The following is an 18,695-nucleotide window of genomic DNA, read 5'->3' as shown; positions in this document are numbered from 1 at the left end:
GCCCAGCCACACGCGCACACCCCTCTCTCTTGCTCGCCCAGCACACCCCTTGTCCCGCTCTCGTGCCTCGCCCAGCGCGCACTGATGCTGCCCCTGCTCTTCGTCCGCGCGCGCGCACACATGCACGTGTGTGTGTGTGTGTGTGTGTTTTTTTGTTCGTTCGTTCAAATTTTCGCCCAATCACATTCAATTCGTGATTGTTCCGTGCTATAGGCCGGATTGGTATAATTCTCTTCTTCCTTACCTATTCTATTTCAATTTCGTATTTTAAATTATATTATTATTATTGTTTTGAATAATTAAAATGTTGGGAATCAGTTATGAACTCCGTATTGTGATGATTTACATGTTTTGATTCTTGAGGCGTATTTTAATTATTAAAGTATGAATTTTCAGATTCATTTATTTAATAAAGACTTGATTTTTATGGTGTTAAATTGATTTTATTGGAGAATTAAAGTTAGGGTTTTAACCTAGACCTAAAGGGTCAATTGATTAGCATAATTAGGTGATTGATTTAATTATGATAATCAATTATATTTTCAGATTTATAAAAAGGTTTAAAGTGTCAAGTTTTATTGATTTTAAGGGTGGAAAAAGTATGTTTTCATACTAGGGTGTAGTTTTGCAAATTGAGACGGTTACTTTTTTAAAGAACGATTAAATTCTAATTATTGTCAAGGTTTTATATTTCATAAAGTTGCTGGAAATTTAATGAACATGGAAATAATTAAGGTTTCATTATTTTGATGATAGGAGGTGATTTCTAAGTGAGTGATCGTATTTGCAAAGTGGCCCCTACGCTTAGATATTCAAGGTACGTACAAGTCTAGGGCGACCACATTATTTGTCAAGGACATTACGTGATTGGTTATTGATGTGAATTATATTACGTGAACTTGGTGGATTTATATTTGATTTGGTGGACAATCATGTGAATTATTATTATTATTGGAATTTATTGATTTGTTGATTGAACAAGCATGTTGGGACTATTGTGAGTATGGATTTCATTGTCAATCATGTTGTTCAATATTTATGCATGTATGGTTTGTTTCACATGCAAGGGATGGATTATTTATTGTTATGCTATTGTACGGGATGTCTCATGTTGTTCAATATTTATGCATGTATGGTTTGTTTCACATGCAAGGGATGGATTATTTATTGTTATGCTATTGTACGGGATGTTTTCATACTAGGGTGTAGTTTTGCAAATTGAGACGATTAATTTATTAAAGAACGATTAAATTCTAATTATTGTCAAGGTTTTATATTTCATAAAGTTGCTGGAAATTTAATGAACATGGAAATAATTAAGGTTTCATTATTTTGATGATAGGAGCTGATTTCTAAGTGAGTGATCGTATTTGCAAAGTGGCCCCTACGCTTAGATATTCAAGGTACGTACAAGTCTAGGGCGACCACATTATTTGTCAAGGGACATTACGTGATTGGTTATTGATGTGAATTATATTACATGAACTTGGTGGATTTATATTTGATTTGGTGGACAATCATGTGAATTATGATTATTATTGGAATTTATTGATTTGTTGATTGAACAAGCATGTTGGGACTATTGTGAGTATGGATTTCATTATCAATCATGTTGTTCAATATTTATGCATGTATGGTTTGTTTCACATGCAAGGGATGGATTATTTATTGTTATGCTATTGTACGGGGTGTCTAGCATACTTTTGAGCCAATTATTCGTACCTCGTTGTACTATTTATTTTACCACATGTGAAGGCTTTGCTCACGTAAGCCACCGCACATGTAAGGTTCAGTTGGGAATGTTTTATATGAAATGAATTAGGATTTGTCGTGCTAGGGCACAACCCTCATGTTAACAGGCATGATGTGGAATCTCACCTTTTGTGAGAAGGAACTTGGTAGTAATTTCACTACGTCTTGATTTGTTGATCACAAGTCCTAAAGGATTAAAATGAGATTGTTTTGGTTGTCGTTTATTATTTGTATATATGTATGTTGGTTTAAGTCTCGAGTTCACTATTAATAAAATATTAATAAACGTAAAGTGCAACCAGAACAAACTTCAAAACTCTTGGAACGTATATACCTCGAGTATGAACAATGGGGGGAGACTTGCCGGAAAACTCGATCTCCTACTAATGATACAAGACGTTGTTTCATTTAATTTATGCGCTGGAATTCCGTCGGTATGGCCCGACACTCGGTATGGTCCGATATTCATTATATTATTGATTATGGTGTTTGGTGGGCTCCCAACACCCTTCCTTTCATGGAAACTTATTTTGGCCCGTTCGAAGATTATTCTAATTAAATTGTGAGTCAAGAGTCGAGTTTTGTATTCATGATTCGTGTGTTATTTATTAAATGGCTTTTGCGTGTGGACTAGTATTTTAGTGAGTGATGCATGTTTACAGTTTTATTTCACTCTAGCCTTGTAAGTACTCAGCTTTTGCTAACTACGTGCTTTATGTATCTTGTTCATGGCCTTCGCCTTAATGACCCTATGATGATCCATCATTGCACTTGCATTGTTGGGGAGTAGATTAATTTAGCAGGTTGGTAGAATAAAGTACGATCGAAATCATGTAGCTTGGGATGGTTGAGAGTTGCATTCTTTTGTGCTTTGGAAACTATTTTAATATTCTAATTTCGTACTGCCTTTGTGGTTTAAATTATACTTTAATCATGTTTTGAGTTTGTTGGATTTTTAATACTTTGGTTTTGGGCCGTTATGGTTCCAACTTGTAGGAGGCCTCAATAATTATTATTTATGTTGGTTTAAAAGTTGGTTATCATTAAATTCCGCTGCGTAATTCTGGTGCTAGCCTTAGCCGTTATCACGGTGGCGGTAATACTTTAGTAATTCCTTTATTTTAAGTTGGAAAATAGTTTTATAAAAAGCAAGGAATTATTAGGGTGTTACAATTGGTAACAAAGGATTAGGTTTGGTTTGTAAACTAAACTAAGGCAATAATCAAATTGGAAAATGTCAATATTAAGGGAATCTAGGGCAACGGTTCACCACAAATGCAGACCGGGATTGGACAACGGACAACAACAATCAATCAACAATCGTAACTAGGAAAACATGCATCTCCCGAATCTTATGAGTTCCTTAGGAAAATATAACTAGCAGGCTCTCGTTATTTACTAGAAACAAATCCTATCTAATAGCCACATACCAAAAACATCAGATTTATACCTCTCGACGCATAATGTAAGGTTAATCAAACTCAATCAAAATAGTCCGGCCTAACAGGATTGACGAGAAATAAAAATAAGCTATAGAAATCACAACCAATTAATCAATAATCAGGTCCACCTTTAATCTCAATCATGCATTCATGGATCCACTAAACCCTAGAAATTAAACTACTCACTCATATTAATAATAAACAAAGCAATTAATATTATTGAAAACATGATCAAAAGCAAATAATAAAGAAAGGTTGGAATCAATACCTAAATGAAGAACGAAACGATGAACGAAAAATTAAAGCTTCGATTAAAAATAAATCTAAGTGTTTAACAATTTGAGAGCATTTAACCTCATACCATTACCCAATTTTGTTGTTGTGTAATCAAAACTCTTCCCAAAAGCCAGAACATTATATTTCTGGTTTGAACCAATATGCGTCTTGTGCCATCTTTTGATCCTCTCATATCTAATTATTGGTTAAATTCTCATAAATGATTTTTTTTTGAAAAAAACTGAATGATATGTCTCTTGGGCTTGATTCGTGGAATAAAAATGTTTTTGGATATCTTTTTAAGAAAAAAGCAAGGATGCTGGTTAAAATAGAGGGCATCAAAAAATCGCAAGGCACAAATGGGTTTCAATTTCTTTGTTTGATTTAGAATTTGAGTTATAGAATGAGTTGTTGTCACCTTCACCAGGAGGAGCTCTTTTGGATTATGAAATCCAGGGATAACTGGATAGTTAACGGGGATAGGAAAACCTTATGTTTTTATAAAAATGTCCTAGTTAGGAGGAAAAGGATTATAATTATTTCCCTAAATACATAAGTGGGTGTTGAAATTTTCGAACCTATGTTGCTTAGGGAGCATATTCATTCTTACTTTGTTAATCTTTTTGTCCCCCTCTTCTACTAGTCTGTATGATTTGTGGGATAACACCGCCTTATTATAGTCTAATATCGGCGGCCGCATCTCGATTGTTAGAATACCTTGTGAGGAAGAAATTTGGAAAGTGGTGGCAAGTTTGGGCTCGTTTAAAGCTCCTGGCTCAAACGGCTACCACCTTTTTTTCTATAAAAATTATTGGGACGTTATTAAAATTGATCTATGTGCTTTTATTCGAAATTCCTTTTCATAGTTGTATGTCCCAAAAAGCAAGGTTGTTATTATTCCTAAAATTTCGAACCCTTCTTCTATATCTCAATTTAGGCCAATTAGCTTAGGTAAGACTACCTACAAAATAATTGCAAAATTCCTAGCAAATAGGCTTCGTGTTTCTCTTCCATGTAGGATCTCCCCAGACCAAAATAGTTTTCTCCCGGGGAGGGGTACTGAGACAAATGTGATAGTTGCCAACGAAATTCTTCATTCTATGAATTATAGAAAAGGAAAAGGGGGTTGGTTTTTGTTAAAATTGGATCTTGAAAAGGCGTACGATAAATTGGAGTGGAGTTTCATTAAAAATTATCTTCTTTATTATAGTCTAGATAAATCCATTGTCAATATGATTTTGAGTTGCATATCGAGTGTCTCTTCTACTATGCCTGTGAATGGAATTCCAACTGATAATTTTTCTCCTTCTAGAGGTATTAGGCAAGGGGATCCTCTTTCACTTTACATTTATTTTTATTATTTTTATTAATATCTTGTCATACTCATGATGCTACTAGTAAAGGTGTTTGGACTCCATTTACTATAGACAGATGAGAGGTCCCTATGTCCCATCTCATTACAGATGATATTTTAGTATTCGATGAGACATCCATGGTTAATATTTGGGTCCTTAAGGGGCTGCTAGATGATGAGTGACATTTATGTCACTCATAGGGTAGTAAATTTAGGCATTATTTGAGTCGGTTATATTCTATTTTTAGCATTTTTAGTCTTTATTTTCCTTAATTTCTTATTCTGAGTATTTATAACTTAGTTTAGTATAATTAGCAATTTTTATTAGTTCTTGGGTCTTAGTTTCTTTATTTATTTATTTTTTCTTTGTTTCGATAATTTTATAGTTTGATTATTTTAGTTTTCGTTATTAATTTTCTATTTCTATTTTTATTCTTTTATTATTATTTTTATTATAATAAAAATAATAATTATTATTATAATTATTATTATTAATATAATAATTATTAATAATTATTATTATTATTTATAATAATAATTATTATTATAATTTGTTTCCTTTTTATTTTTGTATTTGGTGATTCTTCCCTCGTCTTTTATTCTAACTAGTATAGTACTCATGCGATGCACGACTTATAATATAAATATAAATTTATATGAAATCTAAACTATAATGGTAAAAAATTATCATCAAAATAAAGTTGATGTATATTCTCTTAATTAAAATTAATGATGGATAAATTTGTTATTGATTCATTTGATGTCTTATTATTAATATTATTTATTATTATTTTAAAGCAAATAAGGGTACAAAAAAAAAATTACTTTCACCCACATTCATCATTTGTGGCAAGCATAAAATTATTCTCATCCACCCTTAACTTCAATAGTCATACTCGCTTAATATTTTCCCCTTATACCTCATTACCGACCACTTAACACTTATTTTAACCATTTACTTTATTCAGTTATAGATGACTTTAAGGCGGGGTGTGGCCTCCAAACTCGTACCGCCTAAAATGCTCATCTTCATCCCCGTCACCCACAATTAGAACAATACCCTCACTCCTCCCAATCCCCTTCTCATTGGGTAAAAAATAAATTCAACCCCGCTTCATCACCCCACTCATGATCCAAACCCGCTTCAAACTAACTTATCCCTTGGCTCAACATTTTCTTTTGGTAAGAGAGTTTTGAATTTTAGTATAGAGTCATTGACATTTCGGATGTTTGATTAGAGTAATTGTGTAAATAAAAAAACATAATAATATGTAGTTTAGCCGTAAAAAAAATGTTGGTAAGTTCATAATCAATTAGAAGAACGATAAGCGAGGCAAGCAGATCCAATCTAATATTCATCTTTGCCCTGTCACCCGTGAAGAATACATTTTGTAACCTTATCACCCACCAAAATTTTCTCCATCTCCGCCCACTTCAGGCGGATGAGCGGGGATCTCCCAAAAATTCAGCCCCACTGACAATCTAGCATCACTATTCGGTAAATAATTCACTTTGTCTATTAGCTAATATTTTAAGATTTTAGACATCATCGTATCATTGTGAATATTGTTATATTGAATTAGATTCTCATTTAAAAGATTAAGGAACTATTAAATGAAAGGATAAGGAGAAAATTATAATTCTGAGAAAGAAAAGATGCTAAGCAATTAAAAAATTACTTTTGAATAATCATATTTTATACAACCTTGTTAAAGACTACTTTGTATACTGAAGCAAAGAGTAAACATTCATTATACATATCCGAAATGACACAAATTATAATTAAAACTGATAGTACAAACAGTTAGTCATTAGTAAAAAAAAGTTAATTATTTTAATACATGCTAAAAGATAAAATATTTTTATTAATATTTTAGACAAATCATTGTCATATGGTTGCGAATATTGTGATATTGAATCGAATTTAGTAAAAGCCTACTACTATTATACTAATATTAATATCTTATGTCAGTTATAAGTAAACAATAACGACAATACTGGTGCATAATAATTTGAACAAATTGGTTCAAACAAAATAAATATTGTACCAATAGAGATATAAAAAGTAACGACATAACTGAGGTGCATAATAATTTTTACAAATTACCTCAAACAAAATAAATACTCCGTACCGAGATATTATTTGTAAAATTAAAAGTATATTCTACTTTTTATAAGAGACTCACATTAAATACTTATTTGTTATACATCTTATACTTGTTTTACAACCTTCATTTAATAAGTTACTTACACATATACCAAATACATTCATTCACGGTGACACGTTGTATATCTATAATATATATTATTGTAAACGGTCTTACACTCCATATCCTTATCTTAATATTAGTACTAGTCTTATATGAACGCGATGCGTGCGAGAGTATTAAAAGCTAAAAAGCAAAGAATTCTGCTATCTCAAGTAGCCATTATGTGTATGAGATCTATCCTTTTTCCGAATTTGTTAATTCTTCTCCTTGATTCATCTACACTTTTGATCAAGTATGTCTCCAAAACTCAAGAAAAATAGAAGAAAACAGAAAGAAAAGATAAATTTATTTCTACACTACTACATTTACTGAATCTCAATTAATAAAATTACAACATAAGTGGCTTGGAAGCCTAATTTACAGAGAACTTCAGTACAAAATGAGTCATCTACACAAACTGATTTGACATATCAAAGCACTGATTACATTAGAAGGAGCAAAATTATCAAACGAAGGACAGGTTAAATGAACTTTTTTTAGAAGTTCAGCGTATAAGAAACTGAACTTGCATCAAGATTGGAGTTTACCATATTCGCTTCAATTCACTGTCTTTTCTGCTTTTCTGCGGCAGAAAGGAATTTGCTCCTCTTTCTGCTGCTGCAACATGACATCCTCAAACCATGCATTTTCTTTTCGCATGTCCTCAATGATCTCATCTCTTTTGGCATAAATTTGCTTAGGCAAATAGTTTACCAAGAATCTAAGGCATATAAGACTTTTCGTGCATAGTTTTCTTTTCGCATGTCCTCCAATTAGCAGGTTCTGCAGGGTCTTTCTGATGCAGTTCTGGTGGGTTTCAGTTGGCAGCAGGCAGCAGCTGTGCTTTTCCAGTCAGTCAGTGCATCCAGTCAGGTTGTTGTGTTTGCAGTGTTCAGCAGCTAGTTGTTCTTCATGTTGTGTTGTTTGTTCTTCTTGTAGCTACTTTGTGTTTGTCTGTAGAGGGCGGGATGTGCTCCCTTCCCTTAGTTGTTTTGTTGTTTCCTTGTTTGGATCTTTTTGTATCTCCTACCTTTTGGTAATAAAATCACTATTTTACCAAAAACAAATAAACCGGCTATTAGAAAGGATCTCTATGATTTATTACTCAACCCACCAAATTATCACATTTCCGAGACGGTCTCACAATAACTTAAAAGCAGTAATAGATCGACTATTAAACAGAGAGATGGAAAGAATTAGAGTGAGGCTAACATGTATGGTCTTATGCAACTAAATGTGAAAAAAATCTGATATCTACTTTGGCAGCCACAGGAATATAGTATGTAGTTCAGAAAATGAAATCTCAAATACACCATCTCAAGACTATAGAATATGGATGAAAGATTACAACTATAATTAAAGAAAACATGATAAAAATAAAAGAACATAATCTCAAAATCAAAAGTATAACTTGTAGCATCAATCAAACCACCTAGTTCAATTTTTTTTGCCTGCTATGCGTTTCATATTTGACATGCTATACTGATTGCAATTTTTTTTAATACTATACATTTTTTAGTATGAGTAGATTATCACACATGCCTGAGATATTGGAGAGTCATTATTTTCAACAATTGGGGATTTTTGGATACAAATTGATGCTATTCAGATCTACAAATCTTTCCGTCTAGATCTACATCGGCTTCTTTGAATGCCTGTTCAGATAAATTATTCTTTGTTTAACAATTTGTTGCAGAAAAACAAATTAGGAAAATTTCTATCATTTCTATGGAAATGGTGTAAATTTACGGGAACCATTCTGGATAGATGACGCAGAAAACATTCAAATAGACGTAATGAAAAGATGCAACGAAAGAATAAGGGAGAAGTACTATTATCAGATACATTTCTTGGAAGCAACATCCAACAAATGAAATTGTCACTCTGTGGAATCATCCCCCCTTAATACAGTAGACAGCAAGTGAAGACATCTCATAGTCTATGGGAATATACTACACTAAAATATGCTCAGTAAAAGGGAAAGGAACAAAAGTCCCACATCAGTCAAGAAAGCCTGATATAAATTCAGAAAATAATCACAAAAGAATTAGAACTTCTCATGTCATAAAGAAAACAAAAAAAAAATCTAATGGGATAGTGGGATCATACTTCAATTGTTTGATAGTGGGATCCTCATGGGGCTTTGAAGATGCTACAATATCTTTCTTGTTTTGCGTTTCGCATTTTTATTATATAGTTTGTTGAACAAAGATACATAAACTCTCAAATCATATAGTTATATAGTGTAAATAATCAAGCTTTTAGTACAGTTTAGGGATCTGAAGGAAGTGGAATCATGTGCTACTTTGTTTGACTATATGCATGTTCGTGGTCTGACCATTGGATTAACTACTAACTACTGTACTATACTATAATCTCAGAGTAGTCATGTGATATATCACGTAATTAGTTAGTTTAGTTTTCTTGAAGTTATAAAAGGGTAATTAATGCATGCTTCTTTCTTTTCTGATAATCTTGGAATTTTTTTAATTTTCTTGAGTTAACATAAATCGGAACTCAAAATCAGAACACTGCATATTTTTGTTGCTTTGTACTTGTAAATCTTACGACTGTCTTTAATGAACAAAATTAGCATTTTTAATTGGGGACACGAAAAGTGATATATAAAAGAGATTTATATATCACACACATTTGAAAGCTAACCAAACCATATATATCACACACATTTGAAAGCTAACCAAACCAAACCACTTGAACTTGCGAATTATACCTGAAACGCTTTGCAAATCTGTGGCCAAGGTCCAAAACATTAACGACAGAGGGGAGGCAATAGCAAAAAACATACCCAGTTGTCGGAGTGACAATAACATCTTCCATGGAAAATATTTTGTTATAGAAATGCATCTGCCGGTTCCTGCAAGCAAATGAGAGAAGCAGTGTTACAGCAAGTCATCAATCATACCCAATGTAGACACCTACTTTTGTCCCCATTCCCGAAAGGGAAAGGTTCGATGATGAAAACATAAATCTCCACTTGACAACGCATCTCCTATAAAATAAACGAATCTCAATTCCCCTTTTCATTTCACCCGAAACCTGCTATTTATGGAAACCTGCTAAAAATAGTAACTGCCGTAAAGGGTAGCTTCTAAAAGTGGCAAGTCATAAAAGATAGAAACCTATCAGAATTAGGTGTTGCACTCCAACATAAATCCTAAATGAGATAGAAAACTGCGAGAATCCTATTCCTAATATGATTCGGAAATAAGAGTTACGTATTAATTAAAATCCTAACGAGCCTAGAGTTCGTAACGGGCCCAGACGAATTCCGTCATGAAATTGATACGCACTAAAAGACTCGATTAAGTTTCAAACACTACGGATTTCATGAATCCGAATCTGACTAAGAAAACAGCCCAGACCCTATTTTCAACGCCTGGCTCTGGGCGCCGAAATCTTCGGCGCCCAGGCCTGGGCGCTGAAAATACCTGGGTACGTGTTTTTTCCTAATTCTTTGTGGATTAGAACTCTGCAATACTATCTTTCCACGAACTCTTCCCTATAAATACAGCCCCAAATTCGACGTGAAAACAAACACACACACACAATCCATATTCTGAGTATTGACTCCAACCCTTAGCCTAAGCCTCACGCTGCGAAACTGTTCACGCGTTCTGTCGCAATCGATCCATAAATCGAACAGAACGTATCATGTCCCATAATTGAGATTCGTTACATAAAAAGGAGAAATAGCAAAGTCAAAGTGGTTAGTTTTCTGAGAACCGTGACGCACCTCTCAAGGGTGCGTCGTAATGTGTCCCTTTTCGATGATTTAACTGCTTTCCTCGCCCTTTTTATGAACTGTTAAACTAACTAAATCTGATTGTTCTATCACGCCTAACAAATATAATATTTTCGGGAAATTGGATTATCATGCTAGGTCCCTTAATACTACTTAAATCAGATAATCATGATCGATCTAGTATTATATGTTGCATATTGCTAAAATCAACTCAGATTAGTTTAATAGTTAACGCATGTCCCTTCAATTATTTATGCTGAGCTAGTAAGGATATCCTGCCTCTGGAGTTATCGACGAGCGAAGTACTCCTCTCGGTAGTTACAGTCCCCCGAACCCTCAATCTTTACCTTGCGGGTGTATGTTGAGAGATCCCCACACCAGGGATCACAAGGGAACCTACGGCCGTCGTGGTCAAACATAATTGCACTGCCTTTATGTCACGATAACCGGGTTTTGTCAGTTTTTCTCATTGTCGTTAAAAACTGAATGGCGACTCCTATATTACTAGTCAATTGGGTGTATACTCACAGGAAATCCAATTACACTTGATTGAATAAAAGAATCGTCACACCCACGAGGGACGAGGTCACGCATTAGCCTCGTGCTTTTTCGACCCCCTCACAGTGGCGACTCCACTGGGGATAGTGAAGGAAGTACTCGTGCTTGTAGGTAATCAAAATAGCCGAAGGAGCAGAACAGCATAACGAATCTCGGCTCCCTCGGGAGTTGGGACTAAGGATACATTTTTTCGCCAATAGGGGGGTGCATACGCCGCGCATGTTGCCCACTCGGTACTTGTGCAGGTAGTACACCTATCCTGGACCCAATCGCTCGCTCATTAGGTCCCTCTCGCCTGCATGCCCCCTTGGCTTGCACTTGCGGGTTGGCCTCTTGAGCGAAATTCGTCTGTTGAAGACGCTACCTCGACCAGGGCATGTGTTGGATCTACAATAGAAGCGGTACCAAGCCAGGCGCAAATAACTACCCATAGAAGCCTATCATAAACTACATGACATGTTATTATCGCCTCATGATGAATGTTAGTTATGTGTAGCGAAATATGTGATTGTGTGTGATAAACTATCCTAGAAAACCAACGACCTTAAAAATTGCCCAAACATTCATGTACCAATTGGCCAAAGAGTTATACCAAGATACGTGTCCCGCAAGCCCGAATGATCGCCACAAAAATAAGCGACGCTCGGGATGGCCTGTAACGAATCCCACAAACGATGTAACGCGTAAAGGACGTTATTAGGCAAGCACGCAAAATCGAAGTCGCATAAACAAAAAAGTAGACGCAAACAGAAAACGAGAACCAGCCAGGGACGCATTTTCAACGCCCCTGGCTGGGCGCCGAAATTTCTCACGCCCACTGCTGGGCGCTGAAGTTGCTGCCTGGCCTTTTGGTTAGGCACAGCAGCCTCGGTGCCCGCGCAAAAAAAAACACGTAGCAAAAAAAAAACTTTTCGTAAAAATTGCTGCAAGGGCGTATGAAACGGCACTCGATTCTAAAAGCGACAAAAAAATAAAAATAAATAACTCTTTGTGTCGTTGTTAGGCCTCCTACGACGACAATGCTCGGCACCAAAACCGAGCATGCTAATTAAACGACCTTGAATGTCACATGGGCAAAGTATTCAAAAAATAATGTTCGAATGAAGTCTTCAAAAAAAATAAATGTTCAAGTAAAAAATAAATAAATCCGAGTCTAGACTAGGCTATGCCGAAGTACAATCTAAATCCTAAGTCTTAGTTGTCTTATCCATAGAATCGGTCCTAATGCTTGGTGTCGTTCTGCAAGTTAAAAGGTTAAACCATATTGAGTCTCCCTTCCTAACATTTAAATCAATAAGCACCCATATGTAATTTTCATCCCTTGCTAAGAGTCTACGGCCTCAATACTCTCTCTCACCAATAAAAATAATATATTATAGTATTTGCAAAATGGAAACGGTCACATTCTGAAAATCATCCCCCCATAGTCGCACAACCCCCAAAGTGAGCCTAAGGTATCAATACCATTGGCAAAAAATTATTAATGGCCTCAAGGCTTATGATCACATTGGGTCACGACTATCATAGTCCTCTCGAGCCACTCGCTCCTTGAAATACTACTAAGTACGGACTAAAAGATTTTCCATGAATGCAACATGACCAGCCATGAAAATACCCAAATCGGCATACCATAAGGCTACCATTGGGGTAAAGCAATACACACTAAGAGAGAAGCCGCACTAATGATTCTAGTCTTGCAAAAATAAAAATTCGATCTCCCCAATTAATTACCTTGCCAACATTAAGCAAAATGGCGCATGACAAATGAACACCCAAGGGTTAAAATCTAAAGTGTCAACCAACGAAAGTTATGGTCCAATTAGCCTAAGTCTGAGAGTCGCTTGGTCAAGTATTATAGGCTTACGCCACGTCATTATTTTGAGTCTAGGCCACCTCCTTGTATTCATACACGGGTTATAATCAGAAAGATTAATGAAAGTTCGAGTCTAAATCACAACTTCCAATTAAATCCCGTAAAACTGGAATCTGAAAAGAAGCAAAAAAAATTATTTTCGATGTAATTCTTTCGTTAAATTTCAATAAGGTAAAAATAACATTTTGAATTTACGCAATTTGCACATTTTAAGAAACGACTAAATACGCCTCAAGGTATGTTCCTCGGGCCAAATAGACTCGCCCAACGATTGCAATAACTGTACGCCTTAAGAGCAACAGTTCCTTAAAATAATCGCCCCAAAACGACAAACACCGTAGTCCACCGATCGGCTACGGCTTCTCAAGAAAATCATCACGTTCTAAAAATAAAGAAAAGAGCTTATATATATTATCCACAAGTGCTAGTGTTAACTGTTTTAAAAGAGTTTTCTTATAATAGCAAAAGCTGAGAGACTTTCTCCCCAAGTTTTCTCTCGGTGCATGTTAGCTTAACGTGCACCGTAGCCATGGCAAGGAAATCTGGCTCGAAATCTCAAAGCAGCAAGCATGGAAATGGCAAAGGCAAACCTCGAGGTCCATCATCAGATTCACAAGCTTTGAAAACACGCAGTATTGAGGAGGTTATGGGGGTAGAGGCACTGGATTTTGGGCTCGAAAATGAAATTTTCACGCCAAAATTAGGTTTGCTGCATCTTCAAACTCGATCAGAAGTGAGGCATTCTTTTAATGAGTTTATGGAGGTGATTCATGGCTCAGCAAATCAGATGAAACAAGGTACTGCTCGATCTAATATGGAAGTGGGTACGATTTCAATTCCTATATTGCAGCAATTTGATGAAGTTGCTGCTACTGATAATGCACCTATTTTTGATAATAATGTTGAAATACCTATGAAATTGAATCCAGAACAGATTGTTTCTGATAATGTTGATGTTAGTGAAATTCATAGTGATGAGAGTAACCCTGTTGAAATTGGTTTTGATGATATTCAAGAGGAGATTGAACTTTGGAGTTCTGCTGTGGTGTGTTACATTGTGGGGGCTAATCCTCCTATCAATGTCATGGAGGGAATCATTCGAAGGATTTGGAAACAGTTGAATGTTGATAAGGTTGTCATGGTGAGAAAGGGGGTTTTTCTGGTGAGATTTCTTACTATGGACTCGAGAGATAAGGTGTTGAGAGGACACTATTTCTTTGATAGTAAGCCCCTTATTCTGAAACCTTGGAACTCTGATATGAATATGGATACACCAGAACTTCAATCTGTGCCAATTTGGGTGCAATTGAAGCTAAACTTCAAGTATTGGGGGGAAAAGGCTTTGTTTAAGATTGTAGCACAGTTAGGCAAGCCACTAAGGAGGGATCAGGCCACAATCAGTAGAGATAAACTTCAGTTTGCTAGAGTCATGGTGGATGTACCATTGTCTCAAGAGTTGCCTGATTTTATTTCTTTCAGAGATGAGAATGGCATTATGGTGAGAGTTGCCATTTTTTATGAATGGAGGCCAACAATTTGCACTAAATGCAAGATGTTTGGTCACCTACAGACTGAATGCAGACAAGGTCAAAAAAAGATCTGGATTAGGAAAGCTGAACCATCTGTTTCAATCCCAGTTCAATCAACTGAGCAGGGTGATCATGTGGTTAGTCCTATTGTGGATCAAGAAGGTTTTCAAAGATCTTTGAGACCAATTAGAGTGAGAGTTGGTCTGGAAACTCCAGTTAGAACTTCTAATACTTTTCAGATATTGGAGGCCTCTTTACTTGATAAGGAGGAACTGGTAGGAGAACAGTATAAAGGGGATGAACAAAGGATAGTGATGCCTGGAGGAGGGAACTCTTCCAACTCTAATGGATAGAGTTTTAGCTTGGAATGTCAGGGGCCTAAACTCCATTCAGAAACAGAATGAGGTGAATCACTTTATTCAGAAGTATGCAGTGGGTTTGGTGGGGCTCCTGGAACATAAGGTAAAGCTCTCTAATCTAGGGAAGCTTTATCAGAAAGTTTTTGTAAATTGGTGCTTTACTAGCAACTCTAGCTATCACTCTGGTGGTAGGATAGCTGTAGCCTGGAAGGCTGGTTGCTTCACAGTTAACATTGTTGTTGCATCCAGTCAGTTTGTTCACTGCCATGTTACTCCTGTAAGTGGTAGGAAACCCTTTTATTGCACCTTTGTTTATGCTTTTAATGATGCTGGTATGAGACAAGATCTATGGAGGGATTTGTTATTGCTTAACACTCAAGAACCCTGGATTGTGTGTGGGGATTTCAACTGTGTTATGGCATTAGATGAGAGAATTGGAGCTACTGTCAGACATAGAGATATTGTGGATGTGAGCAACTGTATGCATGCTTGTGGTATGGAGGACATCAAGTGTGTGGGTAATCTTTTCACCTGGAACAACAAGCAACAAGGTAACAACAGAGTTTTTTCAAAAATTGATAGATTTATGGCTAATCAAGCTTGGCAAACTTGCTTTCCTGTTGCCGAGGTATGTTTTATGCCAGAAGGACTTTTTGATCACTCTCCTGGTCTTCTTTCTGTGTTTCCCAGAGATGATGGAGGGAAGAAACCATTTAAGTATTTTACTATGTGGAAGTCCTCAAATGTGTTTTCTGACATTTTCCAGCAGGCTTGGAATACTCAGTTTATTGGCACTAAAATGTTCATTTTGATTAATAAACTGAAAAGAGTTAAACTGGCTCTTAAAGAGTTGAATAAAGTAGGTTTTACAGATATTCAAGCAGCAGATTTGAGAGCTTATCAGACTATGGTGAGTGCACAAACTGCAATGTATAATAATCCTTCTGATCAAAGTTTTGCAGATGCAGAGTTGATTGCAATTCAGGAGTATAAGGAGAAACATAAGGCTTATTTGGCTTTCCTCAGTCAAAAAGCAAAATTGTCTTGGCTTAAAGATGGAGATGAGAATACTTCTCTTTTTCATCAGAGTATCAAGACTAGAAAAGTTCAGAACCAAGTGTATAGCATTTATGATATGCAAGGAGAATGGAAAGATACAGCTGATGGGGTGTCCAAAGCTTTTTTGGATTATTATAAAATGCTCCTAAGTAGTACTTCTGATAACAGAACACCAGTTAACAAGGAGGTGGTGCGGCAGGGGCCAGTCTGTTTGGATCATCATAAAGCTATACTCAATGCTCCTTATACAGCAGATGAAGTTAAGAAGGCTCTTTTCTCTATTCCAGGTATTAAAGCTCCTGGTCCAGATGGTTTTGGCTCTTATTTTTACAAAGATGCTTGGCATATTGTTGGGGATGAAGTCATTGCAGCCATTCTTGATATGTTACAGCAAGGAAGAATCTTGAAGGAGGTGAACCACACTGTGATTACTCTTATCCCCAAGACTAAATGTCCAAAGGATGTGAGTGAGTTCAGGCCAATTTCTTGCTGCAACACCATTTATAAGTGCATAACAAAAGTTTTGTGTGGGAGATTAAGACAAGTTCTTCCTGATCTCATCATGGAAAATCAAGGAGGTTTTGTTCATGGGAGATACATAGTTCATAATATTATGGTTGTGCAAGATTTAGTCAGGAATTATGGGAGGAAAGGGGTTAAGCCTAGCTGCCTTATGAAGATTGATCTTCAAAAAGCCTATGATACTGTTGATTGGCAGTTCTTACAGGAGATGCTGGTTCTTTTGGATTTCCCAAAGCAGTTTGTTGATATGGTTATGCAATGTGTTACTACTCCCATGTTTTCTTTGATGCTGAATGGTTCTATGCATGGGTTTTTTAAATCCAAGAGAGGTTTGAGGCAAGGAGACCCTATCTCTCCTCTGTTATTTGTCATTTGCATGGAATATTTGTCTAGAATTCTGAATAGAGTGAGCTCTATGCATCAGTTCCAGTTTCATCCAAGGTGTAAGGGGATTGGTCTTACTCACTTATGTTTTGCTGATGATCTGATTATCTGTAGCAAGGGAGATTATCAGTCTATTTACTTGTTGCTTCAAGCTTTCAAGTTGCTTTCTGATACTTTTGGCTTAAAGGCAAATCAACAAAAGTCTTCTATCTACTGTCATGGCATGCATGAATCTGAAATTCAGAGGGTAGTAGATGTTTCTGGTTTTTCTAGAAGTATGTTTCCATTCAAATATTTGGGGGTCCCTATATGTTCTAAGAAGATCTCTGTGGCTCAGTGTGCTCATTTGGTGGATAAGATGATCACTAGGATAAAAATTTAGAGTTCTAGGAATTTATCCTATACAGCAAGAATGCAGCTTGTTAATTCAGTTTTACTGAGTTTGCACATGTATTGGGCACAAATTTATGTGCTTCCAAAAGGTGTTCTTCAAGATTAGTGAAGATCTGCAGAGTCTTCCTATAGAGTGGCCATGCTTTCAGTCATAAACCAAGCAACATAGCTTGGGATAAAGTCTGTAGTGACAAGCACACTGGGGGGTTGGGGTTTAGAGATGTTCAGAAGTGGAATATTGCCTTTATGGGGAAATATGTTTGGGCTTTAGTCAAGAAACAGGATAATGTGTGGATTAGGTGGATTAATTCAGTCTACTTAAAGGATGGGGATTGGTGGGAGTATCAGCCTGGTTCTACTGCTAGCTGGTACTGGAAGCAAGTGTGCAATACAAAGGAGCAGCTCAAACAGTTCTTTACTTGTGCAGATTTTGAGAACATGCCTCATTATTCAGTGAAACAAGTGTATGAGAAACTCCTAGGGGACAAGCCAAGGGTGCATTGGGACAAAATGGTTTGGAATAGGCTGAATGTTCCAAAACATAGATTCATTTGCTGGTTGGCTGTTCAATCAAAGCTCCAGACTACAGACAAACTAGCAAAGATAGGCATTAGTCAATCTGCTAGTTGCTTGATTTGTGGCTTGGATGATGAGACTCATCAGCATCTCTTTTTTCAGTGCCAGTATAGTAAGCAAATTATTATAGCAGTACATCAGTGGATAGGTTTCTCTATTCATGGAAATTTGGTTCAGTTAGTCAGGAAAGATGGACAAAGTAAAGCTTCAAAGTTCAGGAAGCAGGTGTATTTTGCAGCTGTTGGTGCTGCTGTCTATCTGATCTGGAGGTGTAGAAACACAAGTTTTTGGGATAACTCCATTCCCACTGTCAGTCAGAGTATGAAGGATTTGAAGCAAATGGTCAAGAGCAGAATTCAGGTTGTTCTGCCAAAGCATGTAAGCAAGAGAGATAGTGAATGGTTCACAAATTTGTAATAGCCTTTAGGCATTCTGGTTGTGTTTTAGAGCTTGTATAGCTTTGTGTTTGCTGATTTCAAGGGCATAGAGTCCAACCTAGTTGGTTTGTATGTCTTGGAATTGGCTGAAGGTGTAATTGTTTGATCCAATTAATATATTTCTCTCTTGCTTAGCAAAAAAAAAATATAGAAAAAAACAAAAGAGAAG

At 36.1% G+C, this 18,695-nt stretch overlaps 1 protein-coding gene across 1 annotated transcript; it reads left to right on the top strand.

The window, feature by feature from the left end:
• The first annotated feature begins 15,196 nt into the window (after positions 1-15,196).
• On the top strand, positions 15,197-17,502 carry LOC110801927 (uncharacterized). The gene is made up of 2 exons (XM_056842347.1): positions 15,197-15,201; positions 15,321-17,502. The coding sequence occupies exons 1-2, from the start codon at positions 15,197-15,199 to the stop codon at positions 17,500-17,502; spliced, it is 2,187 nt and encodes a 728-aa protein (XP_056698325.1).
• Positions 17,503-18,695: the final 1,193 nt, after the last annotated feature.

This window comes from Spinacia oleracea, chromosome 4, assembly GCF_020520425.1.
Source record: "Spinacia oleracea cultivar Varoflay chromosome 4, BTI_SOV_V1, whole genome shotgun sequence".
In the NCBI taxonomy this organism is placed as follows: domain Eukaryota; kingdom Viridiplantae; phylum Streptophyta; class Magnoliopsida; order Caryophyllales; family Amaranthaceae; genus Spinacia; species Spinacia oleracea.
Note: the sequence above shows the minus strand (reverse complement) of the source record. Positions and strands in the feature narration are given on the sequence as shown.